The sequence below is a fragment of the Cuculus canorus genome, chromosome 8, assembly GCF_017976375.1.
Source record: "Cuculus canorus isolate bCucCan1 chromosome 8, bCucCan1.pri, whole genome shotgun sequence".
Classification (NCBI taxonomy): Eukaryota; Metazoa; Chordata; class Aves; order Cuculiformes; family Cuculidae; genus Cuculus; species Cuculus canorus.
In genome coordinates this window covers 26,388,561-26,406,740 of record NC_071408.1, presented here as the reverse complement: position 1 = coordinate 26,406,740, position 18,180 = coordinate 26,388,561, and the positions used below count along the sequence as shown (strand labels likewise).

General features: G+C 57.1%; 1 protein-coding gene across 1 annotated transcript; it reads left to right on the top strand.

The window, feature by feature from the left end:
* The first annotated feature begins 6,498 nt into the window (after nucleotides 1-6,498).
* Nucleotides 6,499-11,649, top strand: TSPAN1 (tetraspanin 1). Its single transcript, XM_009561936.2, has 8 exons — nucleotides 6,499-6,554; nucleotides 6,674-6,738; nucleotides 8,022-8,228; nucleotides 8,629-8,703; nucleotides 9,418-9,516; nucleotides 9,904-10,041; nucleotides 10,521-10,604; nucleotides 10,868-11,649. Exons 2-8 carry the CDS (start codon nucleotides 6,682-6,684, stop codon nucleotides 10,919-10,921), a joined length of 714 nt encoding a protein of 237 aa, XP_009560231.1. The 5' UTR covers nucleotides 6,499-6,554; nucleotides 6,674-6,681; the 3' UTR covers nucleotides 10,922-11,649.
* The last annotated feature ends 6,531 nt before the right edge of the window (nucleotides 11,650-18,180 follow it).

Below are 18,180 nucleotides of genomic sequence, written 5' to 3'. Positions count from 1 at the left end.
GCTGCTTGGGCAAAGGGAAGGAGGTGTTTTTCTCCTGGGAGAGGATTAGAGCTGGGAAGGCTGGTGGATGCACGACCATCTGATATTTCTACCCTTCCTAGCCTAGGATCAAACCTATGTACAGGCCAGGAATTAACACAGTCCTAGGGCTCTGGAGCAGGGAAACGCTCTGGCACGACACCCACCATCTGCCCCTCACAAGGTGCTGAGTGGGACCCTTGCACCCCAGCAACAGACATCTTCCTTGGAGCCCCGTTCCATTACTCCCCTTTCCACCAGATGGGGCTGAGCCCCATGCCTCCCTAGCATGGCCAGCTCCTGTCCCAGGGCCCCTTCTCTCTGTTATCTTGGAGACATCCCCCAGAGCACCCCTTACCCACACTCCAGCTGCACTGCAGCAGGGTCATTCCCAAAACAACCACACCCCAGGTACCCCTGACCCTCCACCATTACCCCCTTACCTTGCTCCAGCCTAAAGGGTTGAAGGGGGGGGGGTGTGTGTGTGCATCCCCCAGGGTGGGCAGAAAGGCCCCAGACAACACCCTTTAAAGAAAGAAAAGCTGCTTCAGGCCTTCACTGCTATTTATTGAGCAAGCAAAGGAGCTGCTTGTTGGGTCCTGATTAGATACAGATCCTTCCTCATTTGCTTAACGAGCAGTACTCATCGCAATGAGAGCTTTGCCTTTGACTTGACTGGCTGTTGCTCTGCTGTCAGCTATGTGGGAGGAGGTACCCTTGCACCCCATGTTCCCCTCCAAGCCCGCCTTTGCTCATTAGCCGTACAGCCCGAGATGGGCTATGGCACGGAGAAGGACATGTCTCCTTGCTGGTGTTCCCATGCCACAAGCCTCTCACCTCTCCTTGCTGCAGGAACAGCCCTTGGTGGGAGCATCTCCTAGGGATGCTCGCCAAGCATCCACCCAGATGCCTGTCCTGTCCTTCCCAAAGCAGCAGGGGCAGCTCTGCTTCTCCTCTTCTTGCTTCAGGGGCAGCTCAGCACCATCCTGCCCAGCCCTGAGATATGATGGCCATGCTCACCCCATACTTTCCAGCAGTGGCCAGAGGAAGTTTGCCACACAGCTGTGAAGAAATAGAGCATAAATAGAGTTGTTAACGTGCCCGACTGGAGTGAGTGAGGCTGTAAAGCTGTGCTGAGCCCTTCCCAGCTGGAAAAATCAGAGAGAAACGATGTTTGATTTCTGCTGACATTTCAGAGTCAGCTTTTTTGATTTCATCTCTCTTTCCTCCCCTTTGGAGGGGGCCATGTTTTGCATTTCTTCTCTTTGAGATCAGGAGAACTCCCTATTCTTTTGCTTTTCCTCCCAGGGTGCTCAGGATTGAGCTCTGGCCTCTGTGGGGTTTGGTTTAGGAAGAGCCAACTGTTTCTTCAAACAACTTCCCAGTGCCTGCAGGCAGCCAGAGCTGCTCGCTTCTACAACCACTCTCTGCCACCGCTGCCAGCCTGCCCAGCTGGGCTGGGATACCCTAAACTGGGGAGAGAGGCGCTGGAAAAGGCTTGAGGAACATAAGGAAAAGCTCAGGGCACTGCTCGGGGCTGGCACTGGGCTTCTTTCTGCACCTCTCTGCAGGGTTTGAGGTTCACAGCGTGCCAGAGGGAATGCCGGAGGAGAGACTGCTGTGCAGAGCAGCCTGGCACAGCACCAGGCACTGATGGCCCCTCAACAGGTCCCACAGCCCAGCCTGTGGTGGGAGAAATCTCCATTAACCAGGGGGCCCTGGCCGTCCTCATCAGCGAGATGATGGCAAGAAGACAGTGAAGGCTTCTCAGGGCAAGTCTTGCCTGCAGCAGCCCCCAGAGCATCAGTGCTTGGGGTTGCCCTTACACGACCCTGTGGTACAGCCCTCCGCATCCCCAAACCCGCTCAGCTGGGCTTGATAACAGCTGGTGCCTCTGCATGGCTCTTATTAATCAATTCGTGAGGGATTTACCCGCCTGGATACAAGTGAGAAGCAAGAAAACCTTATCTGGGGGGGGGGGGTACTGGCAGGTGGCCAGCGGCAGGGCAGGCACGGGGGGAGTCACCGTGGGGGTTAAATGCACGGGAAGAAGCTCAGCCTGATACACAGGCAGGAAGATGTCATTGAGCCCCTCTTTAATTGCATTACTAACACACAGCTAGAAATGGCATCACGATTAAAATAATTTACATAAGGTATAGGGCCGGATTCTTATCCGAGGGATTCCCACTGGGGGGATGCACCACTGGGACACGCTTACAGTCCCACACTTATTGCCCCCACAGATACACCCAGAGCTCCATGTGGCGCAGATCACGGCACTAGATAAGTCAGCTCTCATTTCTTTGGACTCAAGTTGTGGTCTGGCACACAGTCGCAGAAACGGGGAGGATTCCCTCAAAGCGGGAGCTGCAGACACGAGGAAATCAGTGTGGTCTCACTCTCCGGTCCCTCCTAGGGTGGGCGGATCAATGATTTCCCCAGTTCTCTGGCCAGAATGCTTTGAGTCCTTTTGAAGCTGAGAACGGAAATATTTCATTTCCAAGATGTCAAAAACTTTTGGCTCCGGTAGATTTTTATTTCTCCCCAGCAGGAGGGAGGAAGTGGTGAATTCAGCACAAATTTGCAACGTTGAGAACTTCCACCTGCAAATCTGAAGATGGGTTCACCTCCAGTACATCACAGTGTGTTCATGCATCCACCACGCTCCAGGAGACTGGACAGACAGCTGGACGGTTGCTGCCAGCCCAAAACATGCATGTGAAAACCCTTTGAAAGTGCTTACCTGGCTGGCACTGAAATCCTGTCAAGCTTGGTCCGGTCTCTGTGTCTTCCCCTGCTTGGGGATTATTACCTGATGCTTTGCCAGGAGGGAAACTGAGGCACAGGGAGAATGTCCCGCATGCCCAGATGAGTCCCTGTGGATGGCATTAAGCTAAGCAGCCCGGCTCAGCACCCGCCTGCTGGCAGATTGCTCAGGCTCATTAGCGTTTGCTAATTGATATAGTGGGCTGAGCAGGCTCCAGCAAACCGCGGTAGTAGGAGGGCTGTTGGGTGCCCCACAACCCACTGGGTGCAAGATACCAGTTTAGGTTTCCCCTCACCTATTTCCAAGCAGGTGCTTTGCCAGCATCACAAGCCAATTTGCCCATAGAGAGGAATGGATGGCTGCTCTGAAATGCCTCCTTGGAGCACCCGCCGGGCTGTACCTCTCCCTGCGTAGGAGGGACCCAGGGCAGAGGTCAAAGGGGATGGAGAAGGCCGTGCCAGCAGTGAGCCCGGTTGTTAATTAGAGGACACCAAGGCCCAGGATCATCAACAGTGTGGGAAGTCAGCACTTGAACACTCAAAATGTGAACACAAGCTGGAAGAGGCATAGAATCACAGAATCATAAAATCATAGAATCATGAAATAGTTTGGGCTGGAAGGGACCTTAAAGATCATCCAGTTTCAACCCCCTGCCATGGGCAGGAACACCTCCCACTGGATCAGGCTGCTCAAGGCTCCACCCAACCTGGCCCTGAATGCCTCCAGGGATGGGGCAGACACAACTTCCCTGGGCAACCTGCATGAGGCTGGAAGTAGAGCTTACAGCTTTTCCTTGAAAAGCCCAGGGAGGAGTGCTCAGCATAGATGTCATGCCCAGTTCCTGACATCAGACCTGTGCCTGGCTCCTCTGCTCCCCTAGAGGACCTCAGGGATGACCACTTATGACCATTTTTGTGCTTTCAGCCTCCCATGGCCAGGTTGTGGGGCAGGAGCTGTGGTACCCATGCCCTCTCGAGCAGCATCACTGTGCTTCAGGAATGGGGATGCTTGAGATCCAGCCGGGCTGCATGTAGGGATGGAGACAGCAGGAAGGTGGTGGTGCCCTGCTGGGCAGGAGGGATGTGGGAATGTCATCCAGCTTGTCCTGCTGTGGTCAGACTCTGCCTTCCTGGAGATCCAGAAAATCCAGCCCTAGCTCTCTAATCAGGCTCGGATGGGTGACGCTGGGGAGCAGCCAAACCTCAGGCTGTGGCGCCAGGTTCTGTGAAGGTGAGATTTTCCCCATGGCTGGGAATAATCGGGAATGAGAGTGTTTATATATTTGCCAAAATATTTTTTGGGATGGGGGGATTGTGTGCAGTGAACAGGGTCAGGCTGGAGTGGGGCAACTTTTGGGAGAGGGGCAATGTGACGGAGCCTTCATACGTATTTAGGGTGCAGGAAAGGGATGAATGTTTAACCCATCACTTGGAGTGGCTTCATCGCAGCAGGGGATGGACTGCTGCTACAGGGAAGGGCTGAGCTACAGGCAGTGAGGCAGAAAGGGTTAAAGCACCTGGCTCCCACACCGGTTGCACTAATACCCAGGGTGCCCGGGAGGGTTGAAGGCTTCTCCCAAATGCCACTTGGCTTTGGCTGGAGCCCAACAGGGCTGACTTCATGCTGCTGACATGTATCATTATGGCCAGGCAGGGAATTTGCTGCGGGGTTTCAGTATGGTAGACAGCAAACTCAGGCATGGGGCAGAACATGCCAAGCACCCAGAGTCTGTGTTTGCTGCCTGCTGTTGCAGGGCAAGGGCTCCCCGGCCTCCTGCATCATGCCTCGGTTTGATGGCAAACTGAAAGGAGACCCTGTGGGTGCTGCGGAGGGGACTGACATGAGCCCCAGCCCCAGAGGTGTGCTGGACGGTCAAGAACCACCACCACAGTCAGGCCTGGGGATGCAGCATCTCCTGGCGTTCCCACTGATTCCCTGCTGCAGCCGTGATCTGGGAGAACCGGCCCCATTTCAAAGCATCTTTCCAAAGACAATCACTTTTGTCAGCCCTTAGGTGATGGCAGGTCTCTGCTGACCTGCTCCGGCGCTGGCATCTGTTACACCTGTCAGTGTCTTCTCCTGCCGTCATCCTGCTGTGTCTCTGCTGGTGAAAATCTGCCTCCCTACGCAACAGTTAGGGATGGGCTGTACACCTTTGGCTTTTCCTTTGCAAATCCGCTTGCACGGCTGTTCCCCTGTGCCCTCCTCTGGAGATGTGGGGTTTGGAGAGATCCCTGCCCGAGCGGCTCTGAGTGGCATGAAATCTGCCTGGGAATCATAGAATGGTCTGGGTTGGAAGGGACCTTAAAGTCCATCCAGTTCCAAAGGCCCTGCCATGGGCAGGGACACCTCCCACTGGATCAGGCTGCTCAAAGCCCCATCCAACCTGGCCTTGAACACCTCCAGGGATGGGGCAGCCACAGCTTCCCTGGGCAATGGAAGATGGAGTGACCCAACCTTGGCCATGCTGGGAGTGAGTGGCAGAGACAGGGAGGCTTGGACTGTAGGGCTGTCTGCCGCTGGAAAATCCCAAGCATGATGTCCAGCACTGCTGCCGAGATCTGCACTGGAGCAGCATCACCCTGCACTGTATTACGGAGTGCTCAGCCCTTATCTCTGATCTGGAGAACGTTTCTGGGCAGATGCTCATGAGGAGAGTTGAGGACCCAGAACACCCCTGGGCTGGAATTCTCCATGGCATCTCCTGCCTGTCCTGTGCGTGGTTTTGATCATGGCTAAGGGCTGTGGTGGTGAAGCTGTGCCTCAAGAACAATCACATTTTTTGGAGAGCTTGTCTGTCCTGAGGTTCATGGAGGCACAAACCACCTCAGGGCAGAGGCACCTCCAGCGTGGGTGTCCCCCAGCTGGAAAGGAGCTGAGAACTGATATTCTTCATGCATGTCCCTGCTGCTGCTGTTGCCGTGGGCTGGTGACGTGCGTGTCCCTGCTGCGGCTGAGCTTGGCCCTTTCCCTATGAGCCCTGCCAGCCCTCTCCAAGTTCTCTGGCCCATTACCTTTTAAATGATGGCTCGTTAATTTTTAAGGAGCATCACTGCATGCGGGAGCTCTGACAGCATCACCCTGCACTGTATTATGGGGTGCTCAGCCCTTATCTCTGGTCTGGAGAACATTTCTGGGCAGATGCTCATGAGGAGAGCGAGGACCCAGAGCATCCCTGGGCTGGAATTCTCCATGGCATCTCCTGCCTGTCCTGTGCATGGTTTTGATCGCGGCTAAGGGCTGTGGTGGTGAAGCAGGGCGAGCTGGCTGGCACGGGAGTGTTGTCCATGGGATGGTGGTCCTCCCGTGTCCCTCGGTCCGGATGGAGCCTCCCCATCCCGCAGAGGAGGCAGTTTTGGAGCAGAGATGCTGCATCTGGGGATGAAATCTGTGGGTGAAGCCCCCTTAGGAGAGATGCCCCACAAAGCCTTGTGGCTCCCAACCTCCTGCTCCGTGGGGACAACAGGCAGGGGATATGCGAGGGGGGCTGTTGGCTGGCGGTGACATCCCGTTCCTCATCCCACGCCCAGAGGCCACGGTGACGGGCGCGGGCTGCTCCTGAGCCCCGGGGGCAGGCGGCTCGGGCGGCAGAGGGCAGTAAGCCACCAGGGGACACGAGTGGCATCGCCACCCACAAGGGGTGGCCCCGGTGAACCCGGGCGGGGTGTGTGGGGGGGAGGGTCCCGCCCGCTTAAAGGGCGGCAGCGGCGGGGCGGGGGCGGCAGAGCGAGCTGGGTCGGGGCTGTGGGACCTGCTCTCCGCTCAGGTAGGCTGGGATGGAGTCAGGGGGAATGGAATCCGTGGGGTTCCCCCTCTCCTCTGCCCGAGGGGAGCCCCCCGGCAGCAGGTGAGGGCTCCCTCTGATGACCTCTCTGCTCTCCCCAGGTGCAAAGATGGGGTGCTTCACCTTTATCAAGGTTATGATGATCCTCTTCAACCTGGCCATCTTCGTAAGTGCCCCCCAGCTGCTGTCTCTGCCCGGGGTGCAGAAGCCTGGAAGCCCCCTGGTCTTCCCCGGGAAGCTGGGATGAGGGACTGGGATCTGCAGGAGCAGCTCCTGGGGAGGTCCCTAAGAGGGCATGGGGAAGGCAAACCCTGTTCCCGTGGGATCTCCGGCCCCTCCGTGTCCCCTTCTTGGGGGGACGGCGTGGGGGACGTGGGCAGTTGGGTGCAGGTGGGAATCGCACTCCTGGGACCCCGATAGGGTGCGAGATCTGGTCTCTGGCCCCAAGCTGAGAACTAAAGCCCTGAGCTTGCAGGGGTCTCTCACTCCAGTGGTGTGTCCAGCTCCAGTCCCCCCAGCCAAAGCCCAGGGGACCGCTGGGGACAGTGGCTGTTGCATCAGCCACCGTGTCCCTCCGTGGGCTGAAGCTCTGGAGAGAGGTGCTGTGCATCAGCACGGGGGTTTGTTGAGTCCCTGCTTGGGCTCGGGGGACCCCATCTCTTGGGGGACCAGCCCATGTGTGTGAAAACGACCTGTAGTGCTGGGGGTCTCAGATGCTGGGGGACTCCAGAGCCCACACAGCCTCTGCTCCCACCCAGGGCAAAGGGTGGGGGAGCTCCGGAGAGCTACCCTGGCTCCGCAGGAGCAATGGAGCCACCTGGAAGGGGGTGTGGTGGAATATAGCCTTGGGAAAGGGGGGTGCAGAGCCTCCAGGCTCGCCCTGGTGAAAATCTCCCTCCTTAAAGCTCCTCCAGGACTTGGGGCTGACGGAGAAGGTTGAGCGTGTGAAGGATAGGGCTGGGGCAGGCTGCAGGGAGCCCTGAGCTGCCCTTGTGGCAATGTGTGAGTGCCTGGGGCCAGAGGCTGCTCGGCTGCTCCCCTGGGTGGGTGGGCAGCTGCCCCAGATGGAGGAGCTTGTGGCAGCGTGATGATGGCCAATAGCCGAGTTGGCCACATGCGCCCCTCTGGGGGAAGGCTGGTGTCACCGCTGGCTTGGCTGACGCATGGGAGTTTCTGCCCCACTGTTAGCACCGAAACCCTTTGAGCTGCAGGAGGGTGTAGCTGTGACACTGCAGCCGGGATTGTACTGGTTGTGGGTATGTCTCGGGGCAGCGACCCATTTGGCCACCCCAAGCGTAAGGTGTCAACACTGTGAGCCGCCCTCAGTGGCCACAAAGTCTTGCTTTGATACGGTGAAAACTTTTAGGGGGAAGAAATACCTGTGACAGAACTTTCCCAAACTGCAGGTCTCTGCCTGCCTGGGAGCTGACATTGTCTTTCTCCTCTCAGCTTGGTGGCGGGACCCTCCTGGGAGTTGGCATCTGGGTCTCAGTGGATGGACAGTCATTCCTGGACATTTTTGGGGCGCTCTCCTCCAGCGTCCTGCAGGTTGTGAATGTGAGCTATTTCCTCATCGTCATTGGTGCCATCCTGTTGGTGATCGGCTTCCTCGGGTGCTGCGGTGCCCAGAAGGAGAGCAAGTGTCTCCTGATGATGGTATGGAACTGATGTATCTCCTTATCAAGCATCATTTGAGCTGGGTCTCTGGTGCGGCAATTCCGAGGGACAGATTTCTTTGTGGAGATGTTCCCAAGTGGTGGAAGGCTGGGTGGGCCTTGGAAAGGCAGTACTGGACCAAAAGTCTGCCCTAGGCAAGGGAGAAAGGAAGCAAAAGCTGCTGCTGAGGAGAGGTCTCTCTTAGAATATGTCAGCCCCATGCAGATGGTTAGAGGGCTCCAAGTTTGTGCTGCTTCTTCTTTGGAGCAAAGCTGAAGGCAATGAGATGGGACTTGAGCTCTGAGGTAGAGTTCTGTGGCCCTTGGGAAGCAGATGGGTTCCTGGGAGACCTGTGGACTATGGCTGTTGCTTTGACACTCTTCCCCATCCTCTATTCTAGTTCTTCTCAGTGGTGCTGATCATCTTCATTGCTGAAGTTGCTGCTGCTGTGGTGGCTCTGGTCTACACAGGTCTTGTGAGTGGCATATCTGAATCTTGGGTTGGGCTAATCTGGGACCTGTCCTACCCCTTGGGAAAACAGGAGACTTCAGAGGCTGGCAGTGCTGCCCACGGATGGAGAAGCTGAGAGGTGGTTACTGCTGTAGGAGGAAGAACTGCTGGTCTCTTCTGGCACCAGTTACATGGGTGGTCTAGCTGGGGTGAGGGTGGAGGGAACACAGAAATGAAAAGAAAAATGAGGTTTTGGTGCAAGTTTCACCACTTGTTTCTTTCAAACCCGGTAGTCCAGTATCAGTTGAGGCTTGACACCTCTTCACCTTTGATGGTAGAAGCCACACAGGAGAGGAAGTCCCTAATGCTTCACGCTGAGCAAACTCAACCCTTTATTAGGCACCTGAGAAACCACCTGGGGAGAAAGGTGACTGCTCTCACCCTTATGGACTTTGCCTCATTAGGCACAGGAGAAGTCAACCGCAGGGCAAGCGTCATTCCTGCTCCCTCAGTTACACTGCTTATCAGATGACTCACTGGTCATAAGTAGCCTTGGCGCTCTAAAGCATTGGTTAGTGGGCAAACTGTATGTGGGTTGAAGGGATGTGATGTGACATGCTCCTGGCCATGCTGGGTTTGGTTGGCCTCCTCCCATGGGCTGAGATCAGAATGAGGGCTCTTGGCTCTGTGGTGCTCTCCAGGATCTTCTCTGATGGTGTTTCTCTGCCTCTTCTTCCAGGCAGAGACACTGCTGACAGCCGTGGTGACCCCTATCCTGAAGGAAAAGTATGGGTCAGATAAGAGTCTCACACACATCTGGAATGTCACCATGAAGGAGGTGCGCTGAGCCCTGGGACACCCATCTGTGGGTCAGGATGTTCCCAGCACAGGCAGGGTGGTGCACACCTGGGTGGGCCAGGAGGATGGGGATGGGGACATCATTGCAGTCTTGGATGTGCAGTGCTATTGCCACCCCATCAGCCTCCCAGGTGCCTGGGACCTACCTGCTTGGGATCTAGTGGTTCCGTTGCTGGGGTGAGAGCTGTACCTGCTGGGGTGTGGGGCAAAATCCTGCTCCCAAGAAGGTGCCTGAGAATTCCCTGAGAGCTGGATTGAGATGGGTGACCCCTTCCATGGGGCAGCAGGGTCCAAACCATGTCTGACCCAAGATGGAGACCTGCAGGACGCTCTCACCATCCCTTCCCTTCCTCTCTTTCCGTCTTAGGTCCATTGCTGTGGCCTGAATAACTACACAGACTTCACTGACTCACCCTGGTATAAGGAACATGAAACCTACCCGGCGCCCTGCTGTAAGGATGAACAGCCCTGCAACGAAACACTCGCCGCAGAAATGGCTGTCACGGTACAGATGCATCAGCAGCTCTTGCCTTCTGGCAGATCCTGGTTTGGTGTGTGCTCTGGCGTGGGGAGGGGGACCTGTCCTGTAGCTCCAACACCGGCTCTGGACGTGGTGATTCCATGGGCTTTAAGTCCTGGGAGATGCTGTGGTGGCTTTGGCTTTTCCTTAGTGGAGACAAGCAAAGCTGCTACCGTTGCTCCGTTCTAAAGCGAGTTCTGCAGCAGGGTGGCAAGCTTGGACCTGAGCATGAACCCAGGCACCACTCTGCCTTTTTGGGTGATTTCCTTGCCTCTTCCCCGACGCTCTCCCACCCCAAATCTGTGCCTTGGCCTGAGAAGTGGCTGAGTTGCCCCCTGAAGACCCAGACCTCTCCATGGCTCTGGGCTGGAGAATCATACCTCCCTTTATGGAGATGCTGTTCCCCAGAAGTTGGGGGATCGCTGCCCCTAGCTTGCCCTCACCTGTGTGGTTTCTTCCTGCAGGGTTGTTTTGAACAGATCTTGGAAGAAATCAGGACTAACGCAGGAGTGGTGGGTGGCGTGGCAGCTGGCATTGCTGCCTTGGAGGTGAGTGCCTGAGCATCTCTGTGCTGCCTCTTCCTTCTGCCTGGAGGTAAACAGCGAGTGGTCAGGCGGCTACAGGGTGGGTGGTGGTGGTGGGTACAGCCCCACAGACCACCATCTGCCCCGGGGTGGCTACTGAGCCTTGATCCCTGGGCACACCCAGCTCTCCCTGAGTGCGCTGGGAATGGATGCTATGGGCTGCGACCCAAACCTGTGCTGGGGGGAACGGATGCTTAGGGGGCTGACTTGCCTCTTGTCACCCCCAGATCGCGGCCATGGCGGTGTCCATGTACCTCTACTGCCACCTGGACCAGAAATGACCCCACGAGGCAGGAGGATGATTTGCCCCCCCCATCATGCCGGGGTGCACCCATGGCTTTCGGCGTGAGGGGACCCCATCGCTCCCTGGACCTGTTGCTGTCCTATGCACTGTGAATTATAGCTGGATTTTGATCTACTGAGCTGGGATCTGTAGAGTTTATGTGTATATTTTTGTACCGATAAGGCACGCTGAGTCTGTATATAGAGATTTGAGGGGGGTGGGTTGAAGGGGGCAGAGGCAGAAGCTGCTTGGTCTGTCTGGGACATAATGCAGCACAGGGGCTGATCAGGGCTGCTGATCCAGCAGTGGCACTGCGATGTCTTGATTAAACCCTTGCAGGCGCGTCCTGCACCTCTCCCCTGCTGTCCCCAAGGTGTCCCTATGCAGGGGGCTGGCAGGGCAGGGGGCTGGCATCGGGGCTGCCCCGTGCCTTCTTGCATTGCTCCATGGATCTGGGGCTGGTGGCCAGCCAGGGCGTTGTAGGTGGTAACTACACCCTCACATGTGGATGTATCTACCCCTACACTCCCTTTTTTGCCAGCTGTCACCGTGTTGTCCCCTAAAAGAGGCGCTGGATGGTCTCTGCCCTGCCCTGGCATGAAGAGAGCCCTGTTGGTCCCTGGCCCCGCGGTGGCCGGAGCTGCCCCATACCCCTTGTCATTTCATGGCTGAGCCCCTCTCCATGCTGTAAAGAGAAACAAATAAATTTTTCATCTTGGATACAAATTATTTTCTGGAGTTGGTCTGGGTGCTGCCCTCAATAAAGAGATGAGAGGCTGCCTTGCCTTCCTCCCTGCCCCACAGCCCCATGCGGGCAGTCCAGCCCTGCCTGCCCTCCCTCACCTGCTCAGGTGCTTGGAAACGAGCAGTTTGGTGTTTGCACAACAGCCGGGGAACAGGATGTGCCATTAGCCTCGCAAACCTGCTCTGCCCTCTGTGCCAGCTGCTGCTGCTGGTGGTTCATGGACCAAGGAACAGCTCACTTTGGAAGGCAGGGCTGGCTCTGAGGTGGTTGTACTGGTGTCCCCATTAGCTCCGGGAAACCCAAATTGCGTGGTGAGGGTGTCCTGCCAGCCCCATCTCCAAGCACCTCCATCCCCCACCACCCATGTGATGCACCTTCAATGTGTGGGGATTGTGGGGGGTCATGAGCGGGCTGCAAGGGTTTCAAGCCACCTCCTTTCCCCAGCATTGTCCCCTCCCTGGCTTCATTGCCAGCTGGTTACCCCACCTTGAGCATCATAGAATCACTAGGTTAGAAAGGATCTTTGAGATCATCAAGCCAAACCATACCACTCACTGTGCCTCAGTTTCCCCATTTCAAAAGTGAGTTCAAGGCGGATAGTTTGGGGGGGGGGTGGGTGCTGTCGAGGGCTCCTTCACCCTATTTTTGACACGAGGCTCCCTACTTCCCTGGCTGTGGGGCAGAGCAGGAGGGAGGTGGTGGTGAAGGACAGGGTGATTAGCAGCGAGGCAGGCGGCCAGTGTGCAAACAGCCTCCCCGTGCTCCGCTTTGCTCTGTGCCTGCCATGGCACCCACTTATCAGGTCCTGCACCGGGTACAGGGCTGTACTGCACGTCCCCGGTGCCTTCCAGCACACAGGCAGGAGCAGCAGGGTGGCAATGGGACCTGCTCCCCCACCCCTGGGTGACTCAGCCATGGGGACACAGGTTCCGGCCCTGCCCCATGGTGAGGCGTGGGGTGACGCTGTCAGAAAACGGCCTCCTCTTCCTCCTCTTTGCTGGATAGGTGAAGGTCCTGGTTCCACCATAAATGGGTAACCTCATTAGTGACGTCAAGACTTTTATTCCTCTTTGTTTCCCTCTCTGAGCATGTGGGAGCTGCCTGGATCCCATTGCTGCCCAAAACGCTTCCTGGAGGTGTTGTGGTTCCTGGGCGCCATGTTGGTGCCAAACAGCACCAAGCAGTGCCAGTTGGCACCGAGCTGGGCACCGCTGGGCACCCTTGGCTTGGCCGTGTCCCTCTCTGCTCCCTCTTTTTCAATCTGTCTTGCAAAGTTGGCTCCTTTTGCCATCACCCCCACAGGGTGGAGCGGCGTAGGGGCGATGACCCAGAGGGATCGGGCTTTGCACCTCTCCCTCCCGGCTTTGCACTTCCTCCCTGCTGCAGAGTTTTTTCGGGACGAGGCAGGCAGCTTCTGTGGTGCTCTGTTTGGGCAATAACTCCGCAACTACTGGCTTGGTTTCTCGCCATCCACCTGCTGGGAAAACTCGAAGGACCAGTTTCTCTTCCCGGATGCGATTCCTCGGGGTTGCTCTTCCCAGCTCTTGGCTCCCCTGGCAGACGAAGGGCAGCAGCGGAGTGTAAGCCAGGCTGGTGCTTCCACTGTGCCCCTGCTCTCTGCCTCCCACCGCCCAGGCACTGCTGGAGCTTCTGGGCTTCCCAAAGGAGATTCCATCCCAGCTGGGCCCCCACCAGCCCCAGGACACACCCCATCCCATCACCCCATCCCCACCAACCTGTCTGGGTACCACCAGGCATCTCTACACTTTGTGACCCTTAGATTGGCAGCACCCCAAAAGCTGGCAGTTGTTCTGTCAAGAGTGTGAGGCTGAAATGTCCCTGAGGCCACGTTACTGCAAACAAAAACTTCCTTATTGCCCCCGGGAAGGCGTCCTGGGGCTCGAGGTGCCCAAGCCACTGCCAGGGTGTGTCTGCTGGGATGGAGGTTACTTTTCCGCTTGTGGCACAGGGTGGGGGAGATCAGGAGGGTAAAGTTCCTCTGGCAGGGACTGCGGGCAGCGCCCTGCCGCCTGCCGGAGCCCGGGTCACTGCTGCCTCCAGCCATGCACCCCTTGGTGCTCCCTGGCCGTAGGCTGTGCCACCTGCCGTGGGCAGCAATCCCTGCGTTGGCATGGGCAGAAAGCCTCCAGGATGGGCAGAAAGCCTCCAGGATGGGCAGAGCCAGCGGGAGCGAACGGCAGCATGGCTGTGCCCAGAGCAGGCTTTGCTTTTCTCCTTGGTTGGGTTTGCTCCTCTCTCTCGGCTTGGGAGGTGACGAGTATGGCAGGGGGAGAAACCCAGTCGTGTGGGTAGCTGCTGGGCAGCAGAATTGGGTTCACCATCAGGACCAGGCTCAGGAAGCAGGAGATGGTCCCAGTGCTCTGGAGTTGGCTTTGTGCAGGGAAAGAGGGGAGTGCAAAGATCCTTGCCTATTCCTGTGGACAGTGTGGCATCTCCAGCCTCATCCTGTCTTCTGTGGCCCCACAAACCCCCATGTGATGGGGACCAGCCCAATGCCACCATATTCTCTGCCCTGCAGCAGCTCTGGACCTTCTCCCCATAGGAAAACAAACACCGTCAGAGCCCACGTGGGGAATTCCCCCCTGCCTGGGGAACAGGGTGGCTCAAGGCTGAGCCATAAGGAAGGAGCCAGCACATGGGTTGGGTAGGGTGGATCCCACAGCCTCCCACGGGATAACGTATTTTGCATCCCTGCGGGCACAGAGTGGGGAGCACGAGGGGCTGGAGCCCCAGCCCATTTGGGGAAGTCAGATACCTGCATTTCACTCTCCAGCAACCCCATGGGGTGCTGTTTTATGTGTTTCCCCTTTGTGATGGGTGCCAGGCACGGGTCCAAGTCCCAGGACATCTGCAGGGTGGGTTTGCTACTGGCATCATCTGCTCCAGGGCACAGCAGGCAAACCCCTGCCTGTCAGGGGAGCGGGCTTTGCTTAGAACGTTAGGACATGAGCTGCCCCTCCCTCCTGGGAATTAACTTTGGTGGGACACAGAGTCCTCATCAGTGGGAGGAGGAATCACAGTTCTTAGGGCTTGCACTGATAAAGGGAATGGGAAGTAAAAGCAAACTTATCCGGCATCAGCCACCCAAGGAGTGCCTGCTGCGGGGGATTTTCCCCCGCCTGCCATAACAGCCTGGCCAGGACATTCCCGGATCAGGGAGGAAAGGACATCCTTGAAGGGCACAGGCTGGCCCTGGGGGAAGAAGTGAGGCAATGCGCCCTTTCCCGGCACAGCCTTCCTCCCTGGCTCCCCTTCTCTTCCTCCTCTCTGCCCCAGATATAAACCTTCCTGTGCACCCACCTAAGTTCCAAGGGTGCTTTCTGGGCAGGACCGTGCCCAGGTTATTTGTTGGACTATCACCTGAGGTGATGGAAGGGCTATTCAAAAGGCAGCAGGCAGGAGCTGACAGTGCACCTGGGATGTTAATCATTAACACTGCACTGGGCAGGACACAGCACAATAATGGTCACAACAACAATGCAGGGTACCCAGTTGAAGATTAATTCACTGCTGGGCTTTGTTGGGTACGGGCACAGGAGGTGGCAGCCCTGCACCAGAAGGCACAGCAAGGGCTGGGGCTGGGCTGGGTGCAGGTGAGGGACCTCTGCAGCTGGGGCCAAGGAGGGAAGCCCCTTCCTGTGAGTGAGTTGGGCACCTCTTGGTGTTGCAAGGTTCTTTATAAAGCAGAGGGTGCTGAAAATTGGAGATCAGCCCCCCCCCCCCCCGAGTTGTGCAGGTGGCTTGGGAGCAGCATCTTTGCCTCTCTCCCACACATGGACGCGGCGCGCCCTAGGCACTGGCATCCCTCCAGCGCTGAGATACCTCCATCCAAGAGGACCATGTCTGTTATCTGGAGAATGCCAGCTGGAAGGTGCTTCCCTCCATCTGTGGGGCAACGAGGGACAAATGTACCATGGGAAGTGTCAGCCTAGACCTTGTCTCCCACATCCCAGCCCATCATCAGAGCATCGCGACTCCAGCTCCCTGCCAAACAAGCATAATGCACAAAAATAACCACCACCAGAAATGATGCAAAATTCCCCTCCCCCCAAGCTTTGGAAAGGTCAAATTTCATGCCTAGGCTATTTTGCTTTTGTTTAATTATCAGCCAGCTCCTGGGATACAGAGCAGCCCGGACAGGTTCTCCTTTGTGCGGCTGCACAAAGCCAGGGAGGCCAGGCTGTGGGCAGCTGCGTAGGGCCGGGTGAGACCTGGGAACCAGAGATCTGGGCACCAGCGATCTGGGCAGCACAGCAAGCTGGTGCCACACGGGGCTGAGCTGTGGGGGCTGATGGTTCGGGCTTCCCAGGGAGAGCAGGAGATGGCTCAGTCTCCTAACCAGCTCCCAGACACCCAGGGATGCTCCAGCACCTGCCGGCTGAGCTGGAAATTGAGCAGGATCCCAAGGAAGGGAATGATGGGGAGGGACTGGGCCCCTCTAACAAGCTCCCTGGGACTGAGCTCTTCCAGGCAATGAACCTTGGCATCACTGTCACCCATGAGGATGAGCCACAGCTTTCCAGTGGTCTGACAGAGGGGGTTAACCTGCTTTTAGTGAGAGCCTGCTCCAGCACCGCCAAGCAAAGCCCCTGGGGCTGAGAGAAAGGCCTCTGGCAAAGGGGTGTCTCCCAGAAAGCTACGCCTGGTCCCAGGAAAGGGGTGGCAGCTGCCTAGGAAGAAGCCCAGCCTGGCTGCAGGGACCTGGCAGGGGAGCAGGAAGCAGCTGGTATGGGATGCAGGTTGTGGCCAGGTGTGCTGGTGGCCAACGCTCTCCTGTGGCGCAGGTCCTGTGGCTTCTGCCCAGGAACAGGTGCACTCCTAGCCCTCTCTGCCCCGTGGGGGCAGAAATTTGGAGAAATCCCTTGGGCTTCCTTCAAGTCACCCACACAGGGCTGACCCAGAGGCTCTGTGGCTATTTTTCTCATGGCAGGACTGAGCTTGCTCCTCGCTTGGCTTTGCTTCACCCCTGCCTGCACCCACCCTGCAGGGAGGAGCGAAGGCTGCTGTGCTGCAGAAAGTGCTTTTGCTTTGCCTTCCCAGCAATAATAAGTCAGGGGCTGAACGAGACAGGTGCCAGGGTAGGGGTGGATCTGGCCCTGGTGTGGCATGATGTGGAATGTCAGGTCTCAGCTCCAGCTGTTGCTGGTTGATGGCAGGGGGCCTGTCCTCTCCAGCTATGATGCCCCTTCCTTCTGCAGAGACCTTGGGCAGGGGGTTGCTATTCCAAGAACCCATTTCCCTCCAAGGAAAGAAACCCAAACCAAACAGTGAGGCCAGAAATGCAGCTCGGCCCTGTGGTGCTCACTGCTGGGCAGAAGGGTGCATGCATCAGGGTAGGTTGCTCACTGCCCCTCACATGAGGACAAGCAGCCACTTCACCATGTTGATCCTGCAAGAGGACACGAAGCTGGGAGCCAGGGAGCGAACAGAGGCCTGGGCTGTAGGGCTCTTTCTCCAAAGATAGTGGCTGGAGGTGCTGGGGGAGGCACAAGGGCTGGTTACACCAAGCAAGACGCCCTAGGCAGTTGGTCAGAGTTCCACCAGTTGCTGAACTGAAGGTAACAAAGCTCGAGAAGGAAATAGATCACAAACCCCTGCCAGCCACTTTGGCACTGCATGGCAGGGAGGACCTCTGCTGGCACAGGAGCTGCAGAGCAGGAGCCCATGGCTGCTGTGTGCCCGCAGCGAGCTACTTCTGCAGTGCACAGGGCAGAGCGAGACACCACAGAACAGGGGTCTATCCTTTCCAGGCAGGTGGCCAGAAGGGAGGACCCCAGCTCTGGGCCACGCACAAGGCTGGCTATGAAACACATGAGGCTCAACAGCTTTGCAATGTTTACTCTTGAAAAAATAATTCAGAAAGCAGCAAGCCCTGGGGATGCCCACGGACCCAGCCCTCCCACAGCCACCGCACCAGGGCCTTGCTGGAGGAATGGCGAGGAATGGAGAACATCACTCAGCAGGCCCGCTGCAGTGGGTGCAGAGGGGGTCAAGTCCTGCTGTTGCTGAGAGTAGGGAGCCACTGCTCTCTGGTTGCTGCATGGCCATCAGCAGAGGAGAGAGGAACTCGTGTTTAGCCATTCCCTATTCACAGGACCACCTTCCCCAGCCCCAGGAGGAGCCAGGAAGAAGCCAAGCTAGAGCTTTGCCAGAGGAGAAGGGAAAAGAGGCGCATTTAGTTTTAGGGAGAAGGGAAACAGGGCCTCGGGACACAGAGATGCCAAAGAAATGGCATTATGATGTAGAGCTGTGGAAGTTTTTCCAAAGTAGGGCATGGGGCGCAAGCTGCTTTCCCCAGGAAGAAGCCAAGTCCCTTTCCCATCGTGCTGAAAGGACCTGCTTTATAGTCGAGGACCAGCACAGAGAAGCTGCCTGCCTGCTGGCTGCCAGAGTAGAGCCTCAGTGCAGGGCAGCGCTGGGGGTGGAAGAGGGCAGAGTTAAACCCAGGGCTGGGACTGCAGTTTCAAGGGTGCCACTCTGCACCCTCTTAT